General features: G+C 44.4%; 1 protein-coding gene across 1 annotated transcript in view; it reads right to left on the bottom strand.

The window, feature by feature from the left end:
- Nucleotides 1–27351, bottom strand: part of slc6a3 (solute carrier family 6 member 3) — a 108054-nt gene that overhangs the window by 21273 nt on the left and 59430 nt on the right. The window contains exons 7-10 of the mRNA XM_041184285.1: nt 20076–20200; nt 18463–18575; nt 7377–7505; nt 7011–7110 (exon numbers count right to left, since the gene is read on the bottom strand). Coding sequence (XP_041040219.1) covers nt 7011–7110; nt 7377–7505; nt 18463–18575; nt 20076–20200 — 467 coding nt within the window. The remainder of the gene's footprint in view (nt 1–7010; nt 7111–7376; nt 7506–18462; nt 18576–20075; nt 20201–27351) is intronic.

Below are 27351 nucleotides of genomic sequence, written 5' to 3'. Positions count from 1 at the left end.
GTTTGGAGTGGGGACCGAAAACAATGGCTTCAGTTTTGCCAATACTTAATAGGAAAAACATTCTGCTCATCCAGTTCTGGATGTCAGACAAGCAAACTAGTAACTGAGAGACAGTGGAGGAGTCAGGAGAGGAGGTGGTGAGGTTGCACTGGGTGTCGTCAGCTCTTGTGAAAATTGACACTATGATTTAGGATACATACGAACATATGAATTAGGAGCAGGAGTAGGCTATTTGGCCCCTCACACCTGCTCCGCCATTTGATTAGATCATGGCAGATTGTGGCCTCTACTTTCCTGTCCACCCCCTAATACCCCTTGTCTCCCTTGTATCAAGAATCTAACAGAGCCTTAGAAGTATTTAATGACCCTGCCTCCACAGCTCTCTGGGGAAGAAAATCCCACAGACCAACGACCCTCAGAAAGAAAAAAAAATTCTGATCTCCATCTTAAATGGGACTCGCCTTGTTTTTAAACTGTTTCTCCCAGTCCTTGCCTCTCCCACAAGGGGAAACATCCTTTCAGCATCCACCCTATCAAGTCCCCTCAGGATCTTAAAGGTCACCTCTCATTCTTCTAAACTCCAATGAAAACAGGCCCAACCTGTAGCCTTTCCTCATAAGGCAAACCCTTTTATCCCAGGAATCAGTTGAAAAAACCATCTCTGCACTACGAATGCAATTATATCTTTTCTTAAAAAGGAGACTAAAACTGTACATGGTACTCAAGAAGTTGTCTCATCAATGCCCTGTACAACGGTAGCAAAATTTATTTTTACATTCCATTCCCCTTGCAATAAGCATCAAAATTCCATTTGCCTTCCTTATCACTTGCTGCACCTCTATACTAACGTTTTTGTGATGTATGTACCAGGACACCCAGATCCCTCTGTACTACAGAGTTCTGCAATCTCTCTCTATTTTAACTAATATGCTGCTTTTCTATTCTTCCTGACAAAGTGGACAAGTTTTGCCCACTCACATAACCTACCTATATCCCTTTGCAGACTCCTATGTCCTCTCCATGATTTACTTTCCTATCTATCATTGTGTCATCAGCAAATTTAACAACTATAGATTTGATCCCTTCATCCAAGTCATTGATAGTAAATTATAAATAGATTGTAAATAGTTGAGATCCCAGCGCTGATGCCTGTGGCACTCCACTTGTTACATCTTGCCAACCTAAAAATTAACCATTTATCTCTACTTTTTTCTGTTAGCTAACCAATCCTCTATTCATGTTATGTTACCCCTACTTCATGAGCTCTTATTTTGTGCAGTAAACTTTGATGTAGCACCTTCTCAAATGCATTTTAGAAATCCAAAAACACCACACCTGCAGGTTCCCCTTGATTTATGTCACTTGTTACTTACTCAAAGAACCCTAAATTAGTCAAACGTGATTTACCTTTCACAAAACCATGTTGACTCTGCCTGATTGCATTAAGATTTTCTAAGTGTACTACAATAACCTCTTTTTCAGGATTCCAGCATTTCCCTATGACAGATGTTAGGCTAACTGGCTTGTAGTTTCCTGCTTTCTGTTTCACTGCATTCTTGAATAGAGGAGTTACATTCATTCTATTCAAATCTGATGGGACCTTCCCAGAATCTAGGAGATTTTGGAAAAATTAAAATCAATGCATCTACTATCTCAGCAGTTACTTCTTTTAAGACCCTAGGATGAAGTCCATCAGGACCTGGGGACTTGTCAGCCATAAGTTGTAATAATTTTCTCAGTATCCTTTCCCTGGTAATTGTAATTCCTCCCTCCCTTTCACCTCCTGATTCACAATTACTTCTGGGATGTTATTTGTGCCTTCTACTATGAAGACAGACAAATTTATTAGTTCAATGCATTTGCTATTTCCTATTATTAATGCTCTCTTTACTTAATCTTCTTTTTAAATACCTGAAACTCTTACACTCTGTTTTGATATTTCTAGCTAGCTTTCTCTCATACTGTAGTTTCTTCCACCTTTTCTTTTTGGTCATTCTTTGCTTTTTAAAATTTTCTGTCCAATCTTCTGACCTGCCACTAATCTTCACAGAATTGTACACTTTTTCTTTCAATTTGACACTATCTTTAACATGCTTAGTTAGCCATGAATGACGTACCCTTCTCCTAGTCTTTCTTTCTCACTGGAGTGTATCTTTGCTGAGTCTTATGAAATATCTCCTTAAATGTCTTCTAACCTATCCATTAACATGTTTTCTTAATCCACTTCAGCCAGATCTGTCTTCATTCCCTTATAATTGCCTTTATTAAATTTAAGACACTAGCCTTAGACCCACTCTTCTCTAACTGAATGCAAAATTCAATCATGTTATAATCACTGCTATGTAGCATTGCCTTTACTATGAGAATATTATCACTGAGAGGCAGCATGTAATTGAGAAATCGAAGGGATCCGAGGATGAATCCTTGGGGACACTAGCAGGGCCAAGGAGAGAAATCATTGGCTCTGGTGCTTCTCCTGTTTCTTGGCCCGTTATCCTCTCCCCTTTAACCCACTCCACATCCTTTCCAGTGCCCAGAATTGGGAACCATTGTCACAGTAGGGTTGAACTGTTTTATAAAGCTTTAGCAAAACCTTTTGACTTTTGTACTCTATGCCTCTGTTTATAAAGCCTGTCGAAAGCACAGCTTTCAGTATTATGCAATTTACAACCACAGCTTTGTCAGACAATTACACACAACTTGGTCACTCATATTATGCAACACCTCTGCTTCTTTGAACCTGGTCCTATGCAAAATCCAGACAGCAACATCCAAAAGACTTGAACCTCACAAGCACCACAAACAACAAACCCATGTACAAATGAGATTTTTTTGCACTAACAGTGACATATTCTCTTGGCGCATGACAAGTTTCCTGTTCCCCTCTGTCACCTTTTTTAAATAGAGGAGTGACATGCACAGGTTTCTAATCTAAATGGACAGTTCCTGAATTGACAGAACTTTGGAAGATTATAGTTGGGCCACAGCTACTTTCTTTAAAACCCTGGATTGGAAACCATTTGTTCCTAGAGATCTATCGCTCCTTAGTGCCATTATTTTCTTCATAACTTTTGCTTATGTTAGTGTTGGTGAGTCCCTGTCCTTAATTCAATATTTGTTTCCTTGGGATTTTCAGCATGCTGACCTCTTCCTCTATTGTAATTATTCAGCATGTCTGCTATTTCCTTATTTTCATTGACAATATCACTGTTGTTAATTTTTAAGAGATGAACATTTCTCCTGGATACCTTCTTTTGCTTAATATAATTGCAGAAGATTTTTTGTGTTGATTTTGATATCCCTTGAGAGTTTCTTATCCTGCTCCCTATCTGTAGCTGCTATTACCTATTTTGTCATCCTTTGCTGTTCTTTGTATCTTTTCCGTTTGCCAGGATCTCTAGTTATTTTTTGCACTTTTGCATGCTTTTTCTTTTGGATTTATATAGCTGTACATAGCTGTCTTTTTTAGCAAGTAGAACTCTTGTCCCCTAGGTATAAATACTGTTTTGAACACCTTCTATTGATCTTCTGTCATTTTACCTACGAACAATTTGGCCGGCTTCTTGCAACAATCTCTGTCTCATCTAAAATACATTGATTTGTTCTACAAATACACTGAGCACGAGATCTATGTTGTAAAATTAAACATGCTTTATCATTGGGGAAAAAAAAACATTTCTTATGTTCTCCTTCTCCTCACTGGGTTGACTGTTGTGAACTCCCATTGCGCTTTTGCATTAACGGTTTTGGCCATTCTGTATTGATCTTTCCCTTCCTTCCTGCCCCTGGAAAAATGGCGACTGCAGCTGTGGGCAAATGAACATCAAGAGACCTGCAGGCTACCTTACCTAAATCTAGAATCCTAATGTTTTGTTTTTCCCCCTTTCAAACACTATGTCAAACACAATCATACTATGAATGCTATCGGATAAATGCTCATGCACCATTAGGCTTTATTGAAATCTGTCTCATTGCTCACTACTAAATCTAATGTGTCATTCCCTTTTGTTGGTTCTAAGCTACTCTCCTGCAGAAAACTCTCCAGGACTCATTCAAGAAATTCACTGCTTACCCCAATCTATATGAAAGCTAAAGCTGCCATAAAACTATTCTGCCTTTGTGAAATGCTGGTCTAATTTCTGCTTTTATGCACTTTACCATTTCTCACCTGCTATGATTGAGCCTATGCAGAACTCCTACAACAGTCTGAAATCCTTTTCTATTTCTTAGTTTCACCCACAAGTCTCCACTGCCTGATACCTCACATTATATCCTCTCTTACCATTTCATCCTTAATCACAAGTTCTACCCCTCCCTCTCTACCATTTTCCCTATCTTTCCTATAGAACTTATAGCCTGATATATTTAGTTTCCAGTCCTGAGCATCATGCAGTCATGTCCCAAACATAGCTGCTATTTTATATCCTCCAGGTTGAATTTGCACTTACAATTCATTTCAATGTTTTCATTATATTCTGTGCTTTTGTACTTGGGCCATATGCTCTAACTTGTTCTTCTGCTCTAATGTTTTACTCACACATTTCGTGTTTCTCTTCCCTGGTAATCCTGTTGAATGTCAATGGGTAGGTTCTCTCTTAATGGAGATGGTTATTATCTGGCACTTTGTGTGGTGTGAATGTTACTTGCCACTTATCAGCCCAAACCTGATTATTTTCCAGGTCTTGCATCATGCAGGCACAAACCGTTAACATTATCTCAGAAGTTGTGAATGGAACTGAACACTGTCCAATCTTTAGCAAACTTCATCCCCCCCTCAACTTCTGACGTTATGCTGAAGGGACAGCCATTGATGAAGCAGGGGGTGTGCCGCCATTTTATGTGGGTGGGCCAATTAAGTTCACCCAGAAATGCTGAATGCTCCCTGTGCGGGTGGGGGGAGGGGGGGGGTGGGGTGGGGGCGGGAATCCCTGAGAGGTTCCCTGCGCTTTTTCGTGCGCATGCACGCGAAAGAGCGCAGAGATCTCCCTGAGGCACGGAGATTTAAAGTTTTAAATAATGGTTTTTAACACTTCTAAAACATGTCCCTTCATGTGACACTATCGCATGAATTGGCACATGTCAAAGAATAAATGTATAAATTTTCATTCGATTTTAAAACACTTCATGAAACTTTACCCCGCCCATGGCTAAGGTTTCATGAAAAACGCGAAGGCCGCCTGGGCTCTTTGCCTGCCCGCCAACCTTAGGATTGGATGGGCAGCTCATTAAATTGAATTAATTAGGTTTTAAATGGCCTTAACAGGCCTTTGACATTTCGGTGGGCGCACAGACGACTCAGCTGCGCACCCGCCGAACTGAAAATCTAAATGATGCGCGGTGACATTGGGACGCACGCCCGATGTCACCGCGCGTCATTTTATGTGTTGGTGAGTGGGACACACCCCTGGCCCTGCTCACCGACAGGAAAATTCTTCCCCAGGTGATGATAGTTGGGCCTAGGACACTGTCCTGAGCAATTCCTGCAGGAATGACCTGGGACTGAGATGATTGACCTCCAGCAACCACATTGATGCTAGTTATGACTGCAGCCAGTGCTGAAGTTTCCCCTGATTTCCATTGAGTTCAGTTTTGCCAGGGTTCCTTGTTGCCACACTCGGTCAAATGCTGCCATGAAATGAGGGCAATTATTCTCATCTCACCTCTGAAATTCAGGTCTTTTGTCCTTGCTTGGGCCTGGCAGAACTTGTGGTTCTGGCAGAACGCAAACTAAACATCGGTGAGCAAGCATTGGTGAGTAAGTGCCGATTAAGCTTTTTGACAATACCATCCATCACTTTTCTGTTGATAGACAGTTGCCTGATTGGGTGACACCTTGGGATGTTTTATTAAAGATGCTATATAAAAGTAACATATTATTATTATTTTAATTGGCTGGATATGGCTTGCTCTGCTTTTTGTGACCAGATATACCTGGGCAATTTTCCACTTTGTCGGGTAGATGATAGTGTTGTAGCTGTATTGGAACAGGTTGACTAATTCTAGACATTGTCTTTGGCAATACAGTCTCTAGTCAAACTGTTGGTGGGACCTATAACCTTTGCTGTATTCAGTGCACTCAGCCATTCCTTATATCACATGGAGTGAATCAAATTGGCTAAAGGCTGGCATCTGTGATGGTGGGGACCTTAGGAGGGTGCTGAGATGGATACACACTCATTACTTCTAGCTGAAGATTGTTGCGAATGCTTCAGCCTTGTCTTTTGCACTCACATGCTGGGCTCCTCCAATATTGAAGATGGGGATATTTATGCAGCCTTCTCCTCCTGTTAGTTGCTCAATTGTCCACCACCATACATGACTAGATTTAGCAGGACTGTAGATTTAAATTCTGATCCATTAGTTCTGGGATTGCTTATTGTATCTACAGCATGCTTCTCCTGCTGCTTATCTTGCCTGTAGTCCTGTGTTATAGCTTCACCAGGTTGGCATCTCATTTTTAGCTATGCCTGGTGCTGTCTGTCTCTAAGGGGCGGACAGCTTATTCCAATAAGGTCATCAAGAAGTAGAGAGCTAGAAATCCATTCAGGCCAACAAACTATTCCCTGTACAAACTACACACAATGTGATTATCTGTCTGCCTCTAGCTGAAAGAATCCATGGTTTCTGTAATTGGACATGTTATACTGCTTAACCTACTTGCTGATTTTAAATGATATGGCTTGTTCAGCAACCACAGCTGTGATAGCCCAATGATACAGGGGCTTCTAACTGGGTGCCATTGAAAAGACGGCAGAAAAAGAGGCATTTTTCTCAGTGGGAAGGGGTTTTTATGCAGAATTTCTTATGTGACTTGCTGTTCCATTATGCTGACTACTGATGATCTTTAACCTAGCAGTGTATTATCAGATTGATATCTAAAAAAGAATGAAAGATAGCTGTCAATAAACTATTACTGCCCTGCATTGCAACACAAAGATTAGATGAATTGACAAGAATTTCTACTATTTAAATAAAGAAAAGGCTGGTTATCCAAATCAATGTTAACATACCATAAAACCAGGAAACTCCAATGGTTTCTATAAGCACTCCAAACAAAATGGATGTCTCTGCTGCAAACTTGTCGAGTAAAGTAAACACATAGATCCCGCCCTAGAAACAAAAACATTCCAAGAGAGGTGATAGCAGAATATACAATGGAATGAACAATGCTGCCAAGAATAAAAGTAATTCCAATACTGAGTCAAGGATGAAACTGATCACTCTCATCAGGTAAAGTTTAGTGCCACAACTAATCGGTCCCATTCTTCGAATAGTTTCAGAGTCAATTTTCTCTATGCAATAGGCTGTATGTTTACCATCAGAAAAGTTCCAGTAAATCCTTATTTTGAAAATAACTCTCATTAAAAGTTACCTACATTAGTTACGCAGAAGAGAGACACCAGAAAGGTAATTATAATGATGAAGAGTGTAAAGATCTCTCTGTGGTTACGCAGGACTCTGAATTCATCAATTAGCCCTGTAATGACTGACTCCATGCCACCCATCTGTAAGTACAAGAACAAATAGTTAGAAAGCATATGGCAAATATACAACATTTTCCATCCACCACTAATGATTATTATATCTACTATGTATTTACTAGTAAAATTGATGCAGGCCAACATGTATTTATGGCGGCCATCCAGATCCACTTCCAAATGTGTAAATTTGACAAATACACAGTTGACCTCTTCAATGACCTGCACTTTTCCCAGCTCAACATCACCAAAGAGTTGCAAAATAATTAAAAAGTTGAGGAAGAGTGAAATAATAAGCAGGATAGAAACTAGAGGGAAAGAAAAGTGAAGTGAGACAATAAAATATTCTGTTAGTTCTTGCTGAAGCCATTAATCTGGATCTTTTCTTATCATGTCTCCCATAGTTTAACCCAATGATAGACAAGAGAGTCAAGGGTTATGGGGAGCAGACAGGAAAGTGGAGCTGAGACCACAACCAGATCAGTCATGATCTTATTGAATGGTTAAGCAAGCTTGAAGGGCCAAATGGTCTCCTTATGCTCCGAAGTACTATGTTTCAATGGACAGAAGGTAAAGGGGGGCTTAACCAGAGAGTATTTCTATTGCTCAACTGCATCTGATCAAACAGTTCATAGGATCATAGGAACATAGGATTTCACAGGATGCCTAGGCAATTGATAGGGAAAAAGTGGAATGCTAGATTGTAAAGAAAATTGTCTGCAGATTGAAACAGGCAGCTTGAAGCAACCAAGTTCAAATCTTCAAGTACAATATTCAAGAAAAAAGAATAAAATAACACACCAAATATAAAAATGGTTCATTTTTGTTATGCAGATATTTGTGTGGGGCAACTTTTCTAATCAAATGATTGAACTTCAAAGAAGGAGAAATGGATCTATGGGAAACAAAAACAGAATTACCTGGAAAAACTCAGCAGGTCTGGCAGCATCGGCGGAGAAAAAAAGAGTTGACGTTTCGAGTCCTCGTGACCCTTCGACATAACTTGAGTTCGAGTCCAAGAAAGAGTTGAAATATAAGCTGGTTTAAGATGTGTGTGTGTGGGGTGGGGGGGGGGGAGAGAAGTGGAGGGGGGTGTGGTTGTAGGGACAAACAAGCAGTGATAGAAGCAGATCATCAAAAGATGTCAACAACAATAGAACAAAAGAACACATAGGTGTTAAAGTTGGTGATATTATCTAAACGAATGTGCTAATTAAGAATGGATGGTAGGGCACTCAAGGTATAGCTCTAGTGGGGGTGGGGAGAGCATAAAAGATTTTAAGATATTTAAAAATAATGGAAATAGGTGGGAAAAGAAAAATCTATATAATTTATTGGGAAAAAAAGGAAGGGGGAAACAGAAAGGGGGTGGGGATGGGGGAGGGAGCTCACGACCTAAAGTTGTTGAATTCAATATTCAGTCCAGAAGGCTGTAAAGTGCCTAGTCGGAAGATGAGGTGTTGTTCCTCCAGTTTGTGTTGGGCTTCACTGGAACAATGCAGCAAGCCAAGGACAGACATGTGGGCAAGAGAGCAGGGTGGAGTGTTAAAATGGCAAACGACAGGGAGGTTTGGGTCATTCTTGTGGACAGACCTCTACATTGGAGAGACCAAACGTAAACTGGGCGACTGCTTTGCAGAACACCTGCAGTCTGTCCGCAAGAATGACCCAAACCTCCCTGTCGCTTGCCATTTTAACACTCCACCCTGCTCTCTTGCCCACAGGTCTGTCCTTGGCTTGCTGCATTGTTCCAGTGAAGTCCAACGCAAACTGGAGGAACAACACCTCATCTTCCGCCTAGGTACTTTACAGCCTTCCGGACTGAATATTGAATTCAACAACTTTAGGTCGTGAGCTCCCTCCCCCATCCCCACCCCCTTTCTGTTTCCCCCTTCCTTTTTTTTCCAATAAATTATATAGATTTTTCTTTTCCCACCTATTTCCATTATTTTTAAATATCTTAAAATCTTTTATGCTCTCCCCACCCCCACTAGAGCTATACCTTGAGTGCCCTACCATCCATTCTTAATTAGCACATTCGTTTAGATAATATCACCAACTTTAACACCTATGTGTTCTTTTGTTCTATTGTTGTTGACATCTTTTGATGATCTGCTCCTATCACTGCTTGTTTGTCCCTACAACCACACCACCCCCTCCACTTCTCTCTCTCTCTCTCTCTCCGCGCCCCCCCCCCCCCCCCCCCCACACACACACACCTTAAACCAGCTTATATTTCAACTTTCTTCTTGGACTCGAACTCAAGTTCTGTCGAAGGGTCATGAGGACTTGAAACGTCAACTCTTTTCTTCTCCGCTGATGCTGCCAGACCTGCTGAGTTTTTCCAGGTAATTCTGTTTTTGTTTTGGATTTCCAGCATCCGCAGTTTTTTTGTTTTTATTAATGGATCTATGGGCTTGTTCTTAGGATGTGTGGGACAACCAACTCCAGTTGAAGGATGGGCATGCACGTAAGTGACAGCCTCTAAATACTGGTTGGAGATGGAAGAATTCCTAACACACTCAGGTAGCATATTAAGTCAGGGAAGATTTATCAATTGGAAAGAAAATAGCTCTTTCCAAAAAATGGTCTAGATTTTGCAGTCAGTGGTAAATGATTTGCACAGGGTGTTCCTTGTACTTACACTTTGTGGGCTTCTATACCAAGGCTCATAACTTCCAGTGGAGTGCCAATTGAGTCGGGTCATCGGAGGCAGTCAAGGGTGGGTTGTGGTGGGGGGTAGCAGTGGGGGTGTTGGGGATTGCCCCTGGGGGGAGGGGGAGTTCCTTGGGATTCAGGGGTTGGGGGGAGTCCCTGGGCACAATGAGAGGGTGGAAGTCCTGGGAGAGAACAGGGCTGTAGTGGGGGAGGTCAATATAATAGTTACTCAGAAGCTAGAAGTGTATTCTTTGAATTTTTTCTGGATAACGATTGCTGATTTCCAATGCAGGGCAATTGCCCAAAGGAAGTTTGAAATTCCTGGGCAATTGCCGTGCAATCCTTACCTGGGAACTTCTGGGTGGGGTGGGGTGTTCCCCAGCACATCTTTGGGGTACCCTCCAGATACGCTGCCCTGGAGCCCGGAAGTTACAGCCGTATGATTTGCTATAATCTGAATTGAAGCAGCGTGATGTCCTTTACAGGGGATCTGACACCAGTGTGAATAGGGCAAGTAACAGGGTATGTCCCCTCAACCAGATTGAAGAATCCTCATTGAGATATGTAGAATGAATTTTAACTTGCAGGGGTGTGTAGGTTTGGGAGTATGTGGGGCGGGGGTTGGGTTGTTAATAGCACCAAAATTGACAGCACATCAGAGAGCGGGATCCAGCTTGCCAAATTCTGCATTTGACTGCATCATGTCATGCTCCTTGTGAGCAACTCCCTTTGGAGAGGCAGGTTGCCAATTTCAATATGCTAAGCCCTCTATTACAGTGCTATTAACATGGTTTTGGAATTTAACTGTGGCTGTATGGGTTTCCCACGCTTTCTGGAATTTGTCAGTAAAACAAGGTGAGAAGACAATGGCAATTGACGGGGCTGAAGACATCACAGGGAAATATGCTAATAAGTGCTGAAACCTCACAGCTGATTTCTTGCCTGATTGTTGCTTTATTCACAGTGCTTGTATTGAGAAATTACTTTTCCATCTTTGGAGGTTTGTATGTCTAATCCCCACTTTGGAGCTTTGATCTGTTACATCAGAATAGGTGCTGCTTATGTCATTTTACTCTGGATCTCAGATGATGACCAAGATGATCAACAGCACCAGCAGGGGAATCAGCAGCAAGAGAAGCAATTATGTGAGGAACAGGCTGTTGCTGCTCCAAAGAAGAAAGAGCACAAGCAGAGTTGAAGCTTGGATGAGGGCCATACCCACAACACAGTGTGTAGAGGAGAAGGATAAGTATCTTTGAACAACAGAGTCTAATGTCACGTGGTAGATATTTGCAGCCTGCTGGAGCAAGATCTGGTGCCAAGTAAACTTGGTGGCCATGCTTCACCAGTGCCTGTCAAAGTCACAACCACCCTCAACTGTTTGCCTCTGGCTTCCTCCTGGGCTCTGCTGGAGACATTCGCAGGAACTTGCAACCAACAGCACACAAATGCAGAATACAGGTGACTGATGGCTTGTTTGGCAAGACAGGCAATTATGCTAACTTTACCAATGATGATGCCCAGGCAGCTGCCTTGATGCTTTCGCCCTGCTGCAGTCCACCCTGTCTAGTCTCTTTGCACCTTGAAGCGAACACAACAACTGGCTGTTTGGAGACAAGGGGTACCCATTTAAAATGTGCCTGATGACATCCATGAGCATCCAATCAATGAAAGACAAAAGGCACATTTCCTCTACCCCCTCCCTCTATCCACATAAAACAATTATGCAAGAAGCAAGCCCCACCACCTTTGTCAGGTGTCAATTCCTGTCTTACCATTCATCACCAGTGAAAAGATCATGTGCCAGGCAGCAACCAGAAATGGGCAAGACAGGAAAGTGGTGAAAACAAATTAGTTTCCATTTTATTTTTGAGTCACATAAATTAACAATCTAACATTATCTAACAAACATGCGACTACAAGTATTTAGTCTTCTATTTTCTAGCATTTCTACTTGGTGCAATGCCTGTGGCTCCAGCAGAGGTAGGGACAGGCTCCTTAGATCCCTGCTCTGACTGATCTTGGTCAACATCCTCTATATTTAGGAGCCAGTGAGGATCCTGCCAAAGACTGCTCAACCTGCACTTGTGCAGGGACAGACTCAGCCATCAAGACACAAGGCATGAGGTGAGGGCAATGGGTGAGAATTGGAAGCACTTTTGAGCAGAGCTCAACTTCCACGTCCCTTTTCACCACTTTCCTCATCATGGCCCAACCACACATTCTTGCTAGCAATTAATTGAAGAGCACTTTGCTGCAGATCAAGGCGGCACTGATAGGCCAAGGCTAGAGTTTCATGAATCCCATTTAGTGTGGAATCCAGTGTCCAAGTTATTAGTGAGGGTCTGCTTGCACTCATTTGATTATCACATGTAATGCCCATTGCATGTGGATACTCCATCCGCAGATGAAGACATTGCGCGGTATTTTCCGTGCCTGCTGGCGTAGGGCGTCATGATGGTTGTGAGTGGATAATATGGCATGAAGGCCAAAAATCAGTTTTGTGAAACCAGTTTGCAATCATCCGTTCCGCTCATCAATGGTGGGCCACATTTCCCACCTCCTGACGTTGGGAACTTCATTGTAATACATCTGCATATCATTATAAGCCCAACTCACCAGAATCATTCCCCCACATCAAATTTACCACCCGCATCAGTGGGAAAACATGCCGCTGCAGAACACGTCTTGACAAGTGTGACATTGAGAAGTCGGACCTCACTGTCAGGGTCTTGCTCCCATCATTGACATTTGGTGCAGAAGATGCTGGAGCCCAACAGCAACTGGACCCTGGAGGAATGTTTGTCACATGCTGGGTGGATTCACATGGAAATGGCTCTGCCGTGAAGCAGCTCACAGAAGGTGGAAAATCATTGTTGTGTCCATGCGGTGACCACCAGATTGTGAACCCGAGCCTGCTCTAGAGCCACACCACCCCCTGTCTGGGACCTCTCCCTGCTGCTTTGAGCCAGCTTTTCCTGCATGAAAACAGATGGAGAGAGTGCAAGCAGGTCACATGGCACTGCATGGAGTGTTTGTGTGAAGAGTGGGACCAAGGATGGTTTGAGGACGTGAGCTCGAGAGGATATGAGTCTGATGCAAATGTGAGAGTGTGTGTGAGAGTTAGTGTTGTCCCTTGGGTTGTGAGATCGCTGTGATTGTGTGATGGGTTTGTGAGTGTGAGAGTTGAGAGTGATGAGAAGAGTGACTTACCCTGGCAGAACGGATGAGAATATACATCCTCTTAAGGCACTGGATGGCTGCCCTCTTTTGCAAGGCATTGGTGCTGAATGGGGGTAGAGGACATTGTGGCAGGCCTCCACTGTGTCCAAAAAGTGTTCCAGGGATGCATCACTGAATTGGGGGCCTTTCAGGGCCATGCCTAATGTGCAGCAATCCTGGGCTGGAAGCACTGGGAGGTGGGCGCACGTCTGCACTTTAAATATGGTGCCCAGCGTGAGGAAGTGGTGAGGTGATGGCCATAGAAATGGGGTGTTTCCCGGGAATGCATGATTAATGAGGCAGGATGATACAGCATGAAAAGCCACCTTTGCGGCCGGCAGGTAAAACATTCTTTTTCTTGCCCACTACAGCACTTAGTGCAAATCTGGGACAATTTTGCCCATTATCGCAAAGACCTGCTGCACCATGCCACTCATACTTGAGTCAGACTCCTCCAATCTCTCTGCACATTGCACGTTCTTTGTTGCTATGCCAGACGTATTCTCTTTATCATTGGTTGCTGAGATTCACCATTGCATCAACTGAGCAGAGCATGGAATATCCTGTGGCCTCCAACACAGATCACCAAAGCTCCCCCTGTCTCCACCATCTGCTCTTGTTCACTTTTAACGAGCGAGTCACCAAGTGAAAACCCAACTTTCTTGCTTACTAGTTCCACTGAGGGACATAGTGCATGGTCTGAATGAGACCTGTGACAGTGTGAGTGACCTCCTCCAAGGAGTTTTTGTCATCCTCTTGCGTCACCTTATACTGGATGCTTGAAGGCCCTGTGGGAGATTAAAAACATGAATAAGTGATCATTATCCACATGATCATATTTGACTCGCTGCTGAGATAAAATCAATTTGAGTGAATGTTATATGTCATTTGGCAACCTGATATTTAATTCTGTCACCAGGAAGCTGGGACATGCCTATCTCTGATCGTCAGGCACTGTGCTGGGGTCCATCACCTCTTCCGCAGCATCTGTCAGTTGCAAGATGGCTGGAGGGGCACCTCCAGTTTTCTGCCTCTCCCTTGTATTTTGTGTTCTATTCTCCTTGATTTGACTTGGAATCTAATTTAGGAAGATGGGATGGAAACTTTCCCTTCAAGGAGGGGAAGAATAAAATTATGACTGAGAATAATGATAAGTGTTGAATGGATGGTTGGAGAGTATTTGTTGAGGGTGACAATGAGGAAGAGACAGGACATTGCTTTGGGTTGGGGATGATTGCCAGTGATAGCCGGATACATGGGGATGTGAGAAAGGGCATAGTTAGAAAGGGATGGGTGCAACTGCAAAGTAAGTTAGTTAGTGTTGAAGAGCAGTGTGCTCAAGTAGACTTGAGGGGACAGAATAAGGGTATTGGCATGATACATACATCAGGATGTAGGTGAATTTGCCATTGCTCTAATCTTTTCTGCCCTGTGTATAGAGCCTCAGTGACTTCCATTATGCAGCAGTACAAAGCAAGCTGTGTGATGTTGCTTGTATCTCCAGCAGCAGCCTGGAAGAAACCAAATGCATAAAGGCTGTGTGTCACGGTCACCTTGACAGCCACAGTAGTGCTGCCCTTGTTCTGCTTGGATGCTGTACTTCTGGGTTTTTAAAAATTCATTCATGGGATATGGGTGTGGTTGGCTAGGGCCTCATTTCTTGCCCATCCCTAATTGCCCTTGAGAAAGTGGTGGTGAGCTGCCTTCTTAAACCGCTGCAGTCCATGTGGTGTAGGTACACCCACAGTGCTGTTAGGAAGGGAGTTCCCAGATTTTGACCCAGTGACAGTGAAGGAACGGCGATACATTTCCAAGTCAGGATGGTGCATGGCTTGTAGGGGAACTTGCAGGTGGTGGTGTTCCCATGTGTCTGCTGACTTTGTCCTTCTAGATGGTAATAGTCGTGGATTTGGAAGGTGCTGTCTAAAGAAGCTTGATGAGTTCCTGCAGTGCATCTTGTAGATGGCACATGCTGTGCCACTATGGTGGAGGGAGTGCATGTTTATAGATGGGGTGCCAATCAAGCAGGCTGTTTTGTCCTGGATGATGTTAAGCTTCTTGAGTGTTGTTGGAGCTGCACTCATCCAGCCAAGTGGAGATTATTCATCACACTCCTGACATGTGCCTTGTAGATTGTTGGCAGGCTTTGGGGAGTTAGGAGGTGACTATTCACTGCAAGATTCCTAGCCTCAGACCTGCTTTTGTAGCCACAATATTTTATAAGGGCAAGCAGTTGACAGATTTCTTTAGTGAAGCACAGACTTTTCAAGCCTTGGTCCTATCTGACGTTAAGGTAAGAAAATTGCTCCTTAAAAAGCCTGCATGAATACAGTTTCATACTGAGGGCTCTTCTCCCCTTCCTCCTCCTCTCTCTTCCAGCAACTGGTCTAACTCTGTGTGGTTTCTTTTCATTCTCCCAGTCATGCTCTATTCCAAGAGAAAGGTCTACCAAATCGCCCAGGTTTGGAAGCAACTTGTTTCAGCAGAAGCTTTTAAATGAACAAAAAGGTCTTCAGACCGTTCCCTGTGGACTATTGAGACTTTAGTCAAGTACAGAAAAGATACAAAAACACTTATAATTGTACTGGTAGCCAAAAGAAATAGTCCAGCAACTAAGTTATAAGGAGTTCATAATGCTTTTAAGTAGCACTAGCGGGAGTTTATCAGAACATTTATTGTTGTGTTCACCTGTGCGATGTTAGAACAGGTTGGAACATGGTGTTCAAAGGTGGCAACTCTGGCATCAAATTAGCAATGCACATTAAATGACATCATAATCTCCTTGCTCTGCATGCTGCCAGCGGCTATTAAATTCACTCGCCAAGATGGTGCCTAGCACACTTATTGTTGGAATTGTACACACACATCTTGGAGCCAATGTTCCAACATGAGGAGACTATGTAGTACATAAACGTGGGAGCTATGCAGCCTAATTTCTCCTTATATTGAGTAAGCACACCACCCCCCGCCCCCTGCCCCCACCAACTTCACATTATTTTATGTGTTTGAATACCAAGTCTCTCAGTGAAATACTGATGCAATGAATATTCTGGAGCATCAGGACATACTGGGCAACAATGGGCTAATTTGCACATTTAACTACTCATGTGTGGATGCTGGAAGGGCTGTATGATTTATTCCTTAATTATGGTGAGTGCTGAAAGGTTCTTCATTATTCTTAGCTCAAAATCCATGGCAAGGCCTCAGATAAGAAGAAAAATGTAGTTATTTTATAAGTCTGTCCCCTAGCAAGAAGCTTTTCCTGCTGACATTGCATATTTTGCACATATATATTGTCTATGATTTTCCAAAAGGTTGGAGTTCTGACTTAAGCTTCTGACTCCTGCTGGGAGTGTGGACTCAGACTATCCCTGAAAACATGTGGGAAATGGAAGCATACAGATTTTTTGCCGCACTTAAGGTGGAGTTCTAACAGGGGAGTGGGAGCAGCTCTGATGAAATTCTGGGCTAGGCCTTATTCCCTTATTAGAGAATACCTGTGGGCTTTAATATTTGCAGCAGACAGCATGCATGATTATTTTATGACTGGGAGATAGGATTTGAATTTACTTGAATTACATAATTTATGTATATATTCTTTTCGCAGGTCACAGAGGACATAATTGTTCTGGAAAGAGTGCAAAGGAGGTGTACAAGAATGTTGCCAGGGCTTGAAAATTGTAGCAATGAGGAGAGATTGGATAGGCTAGGGTTGTTTTCCTTTGAACAGAGGAGGCTAAGGGGTGACCTAATTGAAGTGTACAAAATTATGAGGGGCTTAGATAGAATAGACAGGAAAGATTTGTTTCCCCTAGACAAGGGGTCAATTACCAGGGGGAATAGATTTAAGGTGATTGGTAGAAGGATTAGCAGGGACATGAGGAAAAACGTTTTCACCCAAAGAGTGGTGGGTGTCTGGAATTCACTGCTTAAGTTGGTGGTTGAAACTGAAACACTCAACTCATTTAAAAAGGTACCTGGATTTACATCTGAAGTGCTGTAACCTGCAAGGCTACGGACCAGAGGCTGGAAAGTGGGATTAAAATGAGTGGCTAGTTTCTTTTTTCTTTTTTCTTTTTTTGGTTGGTGCAGGGACTATGGGCTGAATGGCCTCTTTCTTCACCGTAACTTTTCAATGGTTCTATGGTTTTACAGAGCACTGCAAGCTTCAAGGACTCAGCCCTGGTACTATTGCTACATACGTTTTCACTCTATTGATTACTAAAAAATAAAAACAACTTGTATTTATATAGCACCTCCAATTGAGCAGAATATCCCAAAATGCTTCACAGGGGAGTTGTCAAAACAAAATTTGACACTGCGACTCCTAATGAGACATTAAGAGAATGGCTCCAGGGCTGAGATACTTCAATCTATCCATATAACTGGAGAAGCTGGGGTTGAACTTCTTAGGGAAGAGAAGGTTGAGAGAAGATTTGATAGAGGTGTTCAAATTCATGAGCGGTTTAGACAGAGTAAATAGAGAGAAACAATTCCTGTTGACAGAAGTTCGAGAACCTCAGAACACCAATTTAAGGCAATTGGCAAAATAAGCAACATGAGGAAGAATGTTTTTATCAGTGGGTGGTTAGGATCTGAAATGCACTGTCTGGGAGTGTGGTGGAGGCAGATTCAATTGTGGTTATCAAAAAGGAACTGGATAAGCACGTGAAGAAAAAACACTTGTAGGGCTACCAGGAAAGGCCTAGCAGAGTTGCTCTTCCAGAGACCTGGCATGGACATGCAGGACCAAACAGCACCTTCTGTGTTTAACCATTCTATGTATCTAAGATTCTATGATTTAGGCAGATAACCAAAAGCTTCAAAGGTGAAGGTCTTAAGTGGCATCTTAAAGAAAGAAAGAAAGGAGAAGAGGTGGATAGGTTTAGGGAGGCAATTCCAGGGCTTAGTATCTTGGCAACTGAAAACACAACCGCCAATGGGGATGATCAAGGGGCCAGAATTGGAGGAGCACAGATTCAGGGAGTTGTAGGGCTGGCCGAAATTGCAGGGAGGTAGGGAATTACAGAGCTGGTAATTACAGATTAAAACTATAATCTATTTGCTTAATTGACCTCCAAAATATAACATTGAATGCACTTACTGCGCTGTCAAGTCCCAATGTCAGAAGCATGATGAAAAAGATGACTGACCAAACTGATGAACCAGGAAGAGTGGCAATAGCTTCTGGGTAAATGATAAAGACCAATCCGGCTTCTGAAAATATAAATAAAGTAGTTTTCCAATTAAGAGAACTTGTGACATGTATATTTACATTTGTAAGGTTGGTTAATTTGACGTTGGCCTTCTGAGATTAGTATCAAATATATTTGGATAAGACATTTGGGGAGATTAAGCTTGGTCTGTGACCTGGTACACTGAATCATTTGGGTAGAGCAAATATTGGAAGAGAATTGCATTGCTGACCTGGAAAGGAACTGCCTGATTTTACTCCATTTATTTGAATGGTAGGAAAATCAAGCAGATTCCTTTACAAGTGTACAAAGTTTACAACTGTGCCTAGGTGATTTAGTGCACATTTTTGTCTGTGTGCTTAATGTAATAAAATAATACTTTATGAAAAGGTTTACAATTTTGTTGCATATAATGCAGATGGAGTCTCCCTCTTTGTCCATTAAGTTAAAGAAGCTTCACTATTTTTTATGGCTGGAGTGTTTGATGCTGACACCAAACGAATGAAATAGAAAAGGATTCTATTCTTCAGCATCAACAAGTTAGGAAAAACACATTTTTGCTGTCAACGTGGAAGTTATTTACACTCATCAAACGTCAGAATAGTCCTGCTCATGTTTTCTGAATTGTCTCCAAATCTCCCACCACACCGAACTGTACAGGCACCAGACTTCTCCATGACTGTTTTCAGCACTACTTGGTGAAGGGATAAAATTCAAATTGAAGGAAATGGGCATCTAGTTCATAGACCCAAATTAGATTATAAACCCAAATTAGACTATAAACCCAAAGCCAGCCAGATGCTAGCTGTCCTAGATTCTGATGGGAAGTGAATGGCAGTCTGCTTTCTGTGCGAACATTTTCTGTATGCTGTGATTGACAAAGGATCTGTTAGGTTTTTTTTGTCCCACTTCTCAAGGGTGCAGCTATTTTGTACATAGGTTCTCAGTGTCATAGCAAGTGACCTCAGCAACAAAGTATATTTAAAACATACTAAAAATCTGGTGGAGGGAAACAAATTTAATCTTTGCTGATCTAATGAGCCAATAACTGTTTAACTTTGACACTCTGTTCGACGTAATGTTCAGCCTTAGCCTCTACGGTGAAAGAGTACACTAAGAGTCACTGTCTAGACTCTCACGAGCCCTGTATAAGTCAGTACCTTCATGAGAGCAAATTGTAAAACAAAATTAAAAAGGAATCCAAATGTATTAACTTAATGTAAAAGTAATTTAGCAAATTATAAAATGGTGTGTAATCATTCTGGATGTTTGTGGATTAGAGTTCCTTAAAACAAACATTGGTGAATCTGATATTATCTGACTTAGTCATCTGTAAATTGACTTCATTCTCAGTCATTTCATATGTAGATTTTTTTCACAGATGAACCTATGGGGTGTTTCACCTGCAAAGAAAATGATGTTGCTATTCTGCACTGGCCCTTTCCTTTTTTTTTACACGTCTATTTGGCATACATAATGGTAAGTGAAAGTACAGAGGGCAAAATCAACTCTGTGATCTCACCTCCAGTGGCCACATCCTCCAGAGCCACTCCATGCCGCTTTGAAATGTAGCCCAAGAAAGAGAAGACAACAAAACCTGAGAAGAAGCTTGTCACGGAGTTGACAGAACTTGTAACGATAGCATCCCTAAAAACAAAAGGGAGAGTCAAACACAATTTGAATCTTGGGAGGGATGGGAGGAATTCAAGGTAACAGATTTTACACCAGTTGTGGGAAGACGCATCCTTATGATATGTTTAAAAACTCAAACATATGAAGTAAATATCTGCGTGGAACATGTCAGTCTGGCCAAAAGATACATGGCTTCCACCAAAGGCTGGAAAAATAGCAAGCAATTGGGATCCCATTCCTGCAGGCTTGCATTGCACAAAGTGACGGATGGACTGATCTAGCTCATTTACATAGCTCCTACAGATATGCAAGATGCTCCAAATGCTTCCAGATTCAACATTGAGAATAACAATTTCAGAACATAATCTCTGCACCATGCTCCCTGCCTCAACCCACCTCCACACCCACCACTCCCCCATTTTGTTTCCTACTTTGCATATTTTGATTTTTCTCTTATTTTTGTTTTCAGGCAGCAGCACATCTGCTCTAGGCACATCTTTGTTTCTTTTCTTACCACCTCACCACTCTCTTTGGCCCTAGGAGACTAACTCGCTGCCGTTCAATCTCTCCTGTCTTCCTTCCTATCAATGACCTTCCTTTTGTCCCTTTTCCCATCCACCCCTGCTCGAAACCTATTACATTTCTAACTTTTCCCAGTTCATTGGCCTGAAACTTTAACTTTATTTCTCTCTCTGCAGACACTGCCAGACCTGCTGAGTATTTCCAGCATTTTCTGTTTTTAATTCAGATTTCCAGCATTCCCAGTTTTCATTGCTTTTCATTGAAAGTGGGATACAGAGTAACCTTTCCTAGACATTATCTAAACTAACTGGTAAATGAACGTCTGTGTTTGTGCTTCCATGAATTCACGGAGCTTCTTTGCCACTAAGTTAAGTGCAGTGTGATGACCATAGCATAACTTGGGCGTACATCATATTTTACAGGTACCTCTCACTTTCTGGAATATAACAATATAATATTATTGCAATAGTCTTGAGATTTCAAGAGTAGCTTTATTATCATGACATTTGATACTATTAATATGTATACCATAAAATGCTCAAAAATGGTGTGTGATTGCAATGTAATAGTATTTCCACTGTAGATGGTGCTATGAGCGTAACACAATGTGATTTGTAATGCAAGTATGGCTCCCTATGATGTTACATGGCTCCTTAATCAACTGCCATTGATCTGCGTGTTTTAACTTTCATAGCAATTCCAAACATCTGGCAGTGCTTGATGCTGCACCAATGTAATTGCTGGTACACAGTGAATATATTGATAAAGATGAATAAAGCTTATAAATTTGTCCATGGCCCAGCTGTCCAACCTTCCATCTAAAATAGTTTATGACCTCCACACTCACCTACCTTTTCTGATCAATAGTCAAATAATGACCCTGCAGCACCTTTGCCCATTTACACTGCTATGTTTTGTATGCATTCACCTCCTCTCTCTGCTCCTTGTACTCCCTGTAACCCTTACCACTCCCCCGCCCCCTCCCTTTTCACAGAATCACAATTTTCTTTACCTCTTCATATTTTTCTCTCCCTCGCCCTCCTTCCTCCCCTTCCCTTCCTCAGGCACTCAGCCTCAAGTGATCTGCTTAACCTGCTCCCCTTGTGTCCTGTTAATTCCACGTTCCAGTTCTTTTGCAAAGATTTTCAGGTGCCTAGTCTGCTTGCCTCCCATCCCCAAGACAAGTCCTGGGTGGAAGTTGCCTAACTTTGGGCTGCCATCTGCATAAACAGTTGTCTTTTTTCTCCTGATGGCATGTTGGCCATTGGCCACCAGCCAACTTCCACTGTTCACTGTTCTTAGGCATTTGGCACAACTTCAGGTCCCACTCATCCAACTTCCAGCCGTCTCCACCCTCATTTAACTTCTCCAAAACACACCACTAACAGCAACTGGTGCTTGCCCCTTTTAAAGTGCTTTTCCTATTGGAATTGCATGTTAAGTGATTTAAACCAAATGCTTATTTTCCAGCTGGAAAAGAGGATGTTTGCTTGCCATAGTTTCAGGTACTGCAGATGGATGGACAAGCTGAACAGAAAAGAGCAGAGTGGTAGGGAGCCATCAGAAAAGCAAAGATGGGACTTAGAATAAATGGGAGGACATCACAGATGTGTGAACACAAGGACACAAAAGCATTCATTGAGAAACAGGCAAAGCAAATATTCATAGTACTATAGGATGGCAAACATACAGCAAGTTCAAGCAGAGGACATGAGACAGATAGACCACGGCACAAAGGAACATAAAGTCATGATGATAAATAGAGGTTTGACTGTCTCAAAGGACATGAACTTGAGCTACATGGCATGAAGATAACAAACTGGTACAGATACTACAATGAATGCAGGTTGCTCACATTTCCATGGAATGCTACAGGACACAAAAAAGGAATAGTAATACTGGGCAGAATTTTCCCAGAATTGCACTAAGTGCAGTAGCGGGCGGGTAAAATGGAGTCATACCCGCCGATGAAAATGGTGGGTTTTCAGGCGGTATCATCCCAAGCCCGCTTCATTATTTATTCAGTCCCGCTAAATAATCCATTTCTATGGTGAGTGGACTGTCGTTTGCCCTCCCACCATCACCCTACTATTGCATCACACCGGCCGCCATCTTTAAAAGGCAGCGCCTGCAAAGCTCTTATCACCACCAGCTCACCACCGCTGCCTGGGAGACATGGCCATCAAAGGCAAAAAGACTGCGGCCACCTGCTTCAACAGCGGGTCCCTCAAGCGACTGTTGGATGCTGTGGAGGCCCAACAGGTTGTGCTCTACCCTTGCTCTGGCCGCAGGATGGGTAGCAATGTCACCAACCTGGCTTGGGAGGCGGTGGCAGCAGTGGTCAGTGTGAACGCCCTGGAGAGGAGGACAGCCACCCAGTGCTGCAAAAGTATGAATGATCTCCTCCATTCTATCAGAGTAAGTCACTCTTTTGATCACTCCCAACCCACACACTCACAAACCCATCACACACCCACAGGGCCCTCACTCACTGCCAGTGCAAGGGACACCACCATTCACTCTTTCACACACACTGTCATTGTCCCCATCCCATCCATGGGACCACTCATCACTCACACAGGCCAGGTATACTTATCATCTGGCCTGGCAGGCATCCTGATACACTCTCCCCATCTCTATCCATGCAGGACAAACTGACTCACAACAGGAGGAAAAGGTCGCAGACAGGTGGAGGGATGCCAGAAATTAAAGCCCTGACAGAATTCGAAAACAGAGCCATCCAGCTGGCTGGCGATGACTGAGACCTGTCCTGTGCTGATGTTGAGGTTGGTGCTGCTCTACCAAGTGAGGATTCAGCAGTGCAACATCCATCAGACAACCATGCTGTCAGTGATGTGTCCTCTATCACAGGTCACTGCCAAGCACCAATTATCTCCCCTTGTTTCCGCAGTCACATCTGGGAAACAGCCAACAGAGTCCATGACCCAGGTCCAATCAAGCCCCGAGGAAACCTCTGAAGAGGAATCTGAAGGCACCTCCCCTGAAGTCCTGTCACAGCGCTCACCACACCCTCCACCAGCGCAGAGACACACACCTCAGGGGGACCTAGCTTTAGAATATCCTCGGGATCACAATCTGGTGAGCACATCGCACTTTCTGATCCACAGCAGGCGGAAGCAGGGACTTCCCAGGTCTCCAGCAATCGGACGACTGCTGGAGGCCAGAACGTTGCTGAGTCCGAGTCAGAAGACGAGCCTCCGGACTCAGTCATGTCACAGTTGCTGGAGCTGCAAAGGCAAGTTCGGGAACATCAAGAAGGGATGTCCACTGCACTCGTCAGATTGCAAGGCATGATGGAGGAGTCCATCTGCCTTCAAGCTGAGGTGATAGCGCCAACATTGCAACACACCGATGGCATGATGGCGGCCGCCATGGAGACCTTGGTCCAGGATGTCACTCCTGCATTGTTGTGCGGGCTGAACTCTATTGCTGATGCCATAGTTGGCCTCCAACATTGTGTATGTGGGAGGGGTGCTGGGCAGCTCGATCTCACTCCAGCAGCTACCCCTTCTGCTCATGGAGTCATCCAGGGGTCTCGGGCACCCATAGGAAGGAGGATAAACATGTGCACACTCTGGGGTCATCCACCAGGTGACTCCGGGGGTGTCCGGCCCATCAAAATCCTCTTTTCTTGTGACCTCCGCAGCTTCAGCTTCACAGGCCGAGGAGGGTGCCACTGCCACACAGCAGGACCCTGAAAGCTGGCCAGAGCCCTCCAAGTCTCAGCTCTCCAGAGGACCCCTGCCAAAGTCATCACAGACAGGGTGTCACAGTCAGCAGGCTGCCTCCACCTCTGCTGTGGATGTCCAGGGAGCACTAAGATGTAGCGGTAGGGTTAGGAATGTTAGGTAAAAGTAGTTGCACAGCCTGGCCAAGGGTGTTGATCACTTGTACATACTGTTCATTAATGGCAATAAACTCCTAAGAATGTCTCCCTGCCTGTGGCTCTTTGTTCTGATAAGCAGTGTTCTTGTCACTCAGATGTGGAGCCTTTCTGCACAAGATAAAGTCAGGTGTCTCAGTCCAGGACCTCTTCCCTGTGCTCTGTGCAGCCTTCAGACCACAGTGATGGTCCAGCTTCACATACCCTGGAAACATTACTGATGCCTGCAACTCGGCGGTGCTGGTCATTGCTGCCAGAATGTAGTGGGCAGGTGCCACAGAGTTCTGTCATACAATCTGTGTGCTCTCAGCACCTCATCACACCAGCATCTGCAGCCAGTGATGCTGTGCACCAGCTCCTGAAGGGCTGAGGTGCTGAAGGCGGACACAGCATCAGAAGCGTCTAAAGTTTCATGGCTGCGTCTCTGAGATGGCCCTGATCATGGAGCACAAGCGAACTGCCCTTGGCCAGACAGGAGTCAGACATTCTTAGGGGCTATGTGAAGATTTATGGGTGTCCTTGCTTCATGTCATCATCATCTTCCTGTAATTGAGCAACTATTAGGGTCTCCACTGAATCTCCATGACAGGAACATTCTCACAGAGGGTGTGTGCACTGCCATAAGCCAGAACGGAGTCAACCGTTCACAACTGCGATGTGAAGATTTACAAGGAAACCTCACTGCATGTCATCATCATCCTCTACAAATCACGCAGCTAGAGGCCCTCCCAAGTGCGCTTGCCTTGGTCTAGCCAGTGTGAGAGCCTCATCCCCATCATCGTTACCAATGAGGACCCCCTCACCCTCATCCTCATCGGTGTCCTCCTGATCCAAGGAGACCTCCAGCTCCCCCATCTCCTCCTCAGCTAGCTCCTCACCCCATTGCAGCACCAGGTTGTAAAGGGTGAAGCAGATGACAACAATGTGTGACACCCTCTGCAGACGGTATTGCAGGGCTCCACCAAACCAGTCCAGGCACCGGAACAACATCTTCAGCATCTCAATGGTCTGCTCCACCAAGCTGCAAGCTGCTGCATGAGCCTCATTATAGCATCGCTCTGCTGCAGTCTGAGGCCATCGCACAGGTGTCATCAGCCACAGCCTACCCTTGTCCCAGAGGACCCAACCCTGCAGCCTCTGTGGACCATGGAAGACTGCAGAGATCTGTGAGCGACTCAGGATGTAGGCATCATGCACACTCACTGGAAACCGTGCACCTGCAGGATGCATTTCTGGTGGTCGCATACCAGCTGCACATTCAGTGAGTGGAAGCCCTTGTGGTTGATGAAGTCCACTGAGTGTAGCGATGGAGACCTGAGCGCCACATGAGTGCAGTCAATCGCACCTTGCACCTGTGGGAATCCCGAGATCAGGGCGAGTCCAATGGCCCTTGCATCCTGGCTGTACCGGTCCCGGGTGAAATGCACAAAGTTGCACCATGGAGAAGATGGCATCGTAACCTTGTGGATGCATTTGTGGGTGGTGGATTGTGATATCCCACAGAGGTCACCTGTAGAGCCCTGAAAGGAGCCACTGGCATAGAAATCGAGTACTGAGGTCAATTTCACAGCTGCTGGTAGTGGATGCCCTCCATGTCCCCTTGGAACCAAGTGCTGTAGTAAGTGGCAAATGTGAGCTGCCGGGTCCCTGGACATGCGCAGTCATCGGTGACACTGGTTCTCAGTCATCTGCAGGAATAGCAGGCAGCGTCTATAGACCCTGGGTGTCACTTGGCTCCAACCAGCCACGGCTCGCTGTCGCTCCTGGGCAGCGTGTGCGGGAGCCCCTGCTGCCCCTTCATGTGGTTGCTGCTCCTGCCTTTGCGCGGCCAGTGACTCAGTCGCTCTCTCCTCCGCCTTCTACAGTCTCGGTTGGCCATCAGGCATACAGCTGGGTCACCAGGATCCATGATCCTCACATGGTCCTCCTGCAGCATGAAAGGGAGAGAGACATGGTTATCATGGATGTACTTAGCACCTTTCCTGGCCCTGGGTGACTGCTCCTTACTGCTTCCCGGAGAGTGCTGCTCACCCCTCGGATGGCCAGGGATGAGTGTGCTGCACGGCTGCTTTGTCGACCTGCGACATGGGGGACACTGGTGCAAACCAGGATGCTGAGATTGCAAGGGTCTGTGACCGTCTTCAGAGTGACTGCTCCATGGCCAGTGTTGGCGAGGAGATTGTACAACGTGTGCAGTCCAACTGCTCTGTGGTCCAATAATGTGGTGGCGGACTCGAAGTTTGTGCCAAGGAGGTGTAGGGGACCGGTATGGGATGGGGAATGCAGTGTGGAGTGTAAAGTATTGAGCGGTTGGTGGGTCTTTGGTGCCTCCGTGTTGGTTGCCTGGGTGGCCAGGCTAGGAGCCTGACCCCAATCATATCACTGTGGCTGTGCCTGATCTATCTCAGTTGCAGAAGCATGGTCAGTTTATACAGGTGTCCCTAATGCATGGCCATTTCCCTCGCTTACCTTGCCCCCCACCTCGAATGTCTGTGCACGGGATGCAGCACCAGGGCAGCACTTGGCCATCCCCACCCCCCAACTGATAACGGTGGCCTCCTAGGCTGACCAGCACTTGCACCTGGACATTTCCACCCCCACATCATCAGTCCCCTCCGGGGCCAGCCACCAATTTCACCCCCTGCAACCTCCACCCCCCCTCCCCCCACCACCCCCCACCACCCCTGGCGCCCCAAGGCCTGCTGTGGGAAATCGGGAGAATCCCCATGGAAATTCTAGA

Source organism: Carcharodon carcharias, chromosome 3, assembly GCF_017639515.1.
Source record: "Carcharodon carcharias isolate sCarCar2 chromosome 3, sCarCar2.pri, whole genome shotgun sequence".
NCBI lineage: Eukaryota > Metazoa > Chordata > Chondrichthyes > Lamniformes > Lamnidae > Carcharodon > Carcharodon carcharias.
The sequence above is the reverse complement of the archived record's forward strand: the minus strand, read 5'-3'. Positions and strand labels throughout refer to the sequence as shown.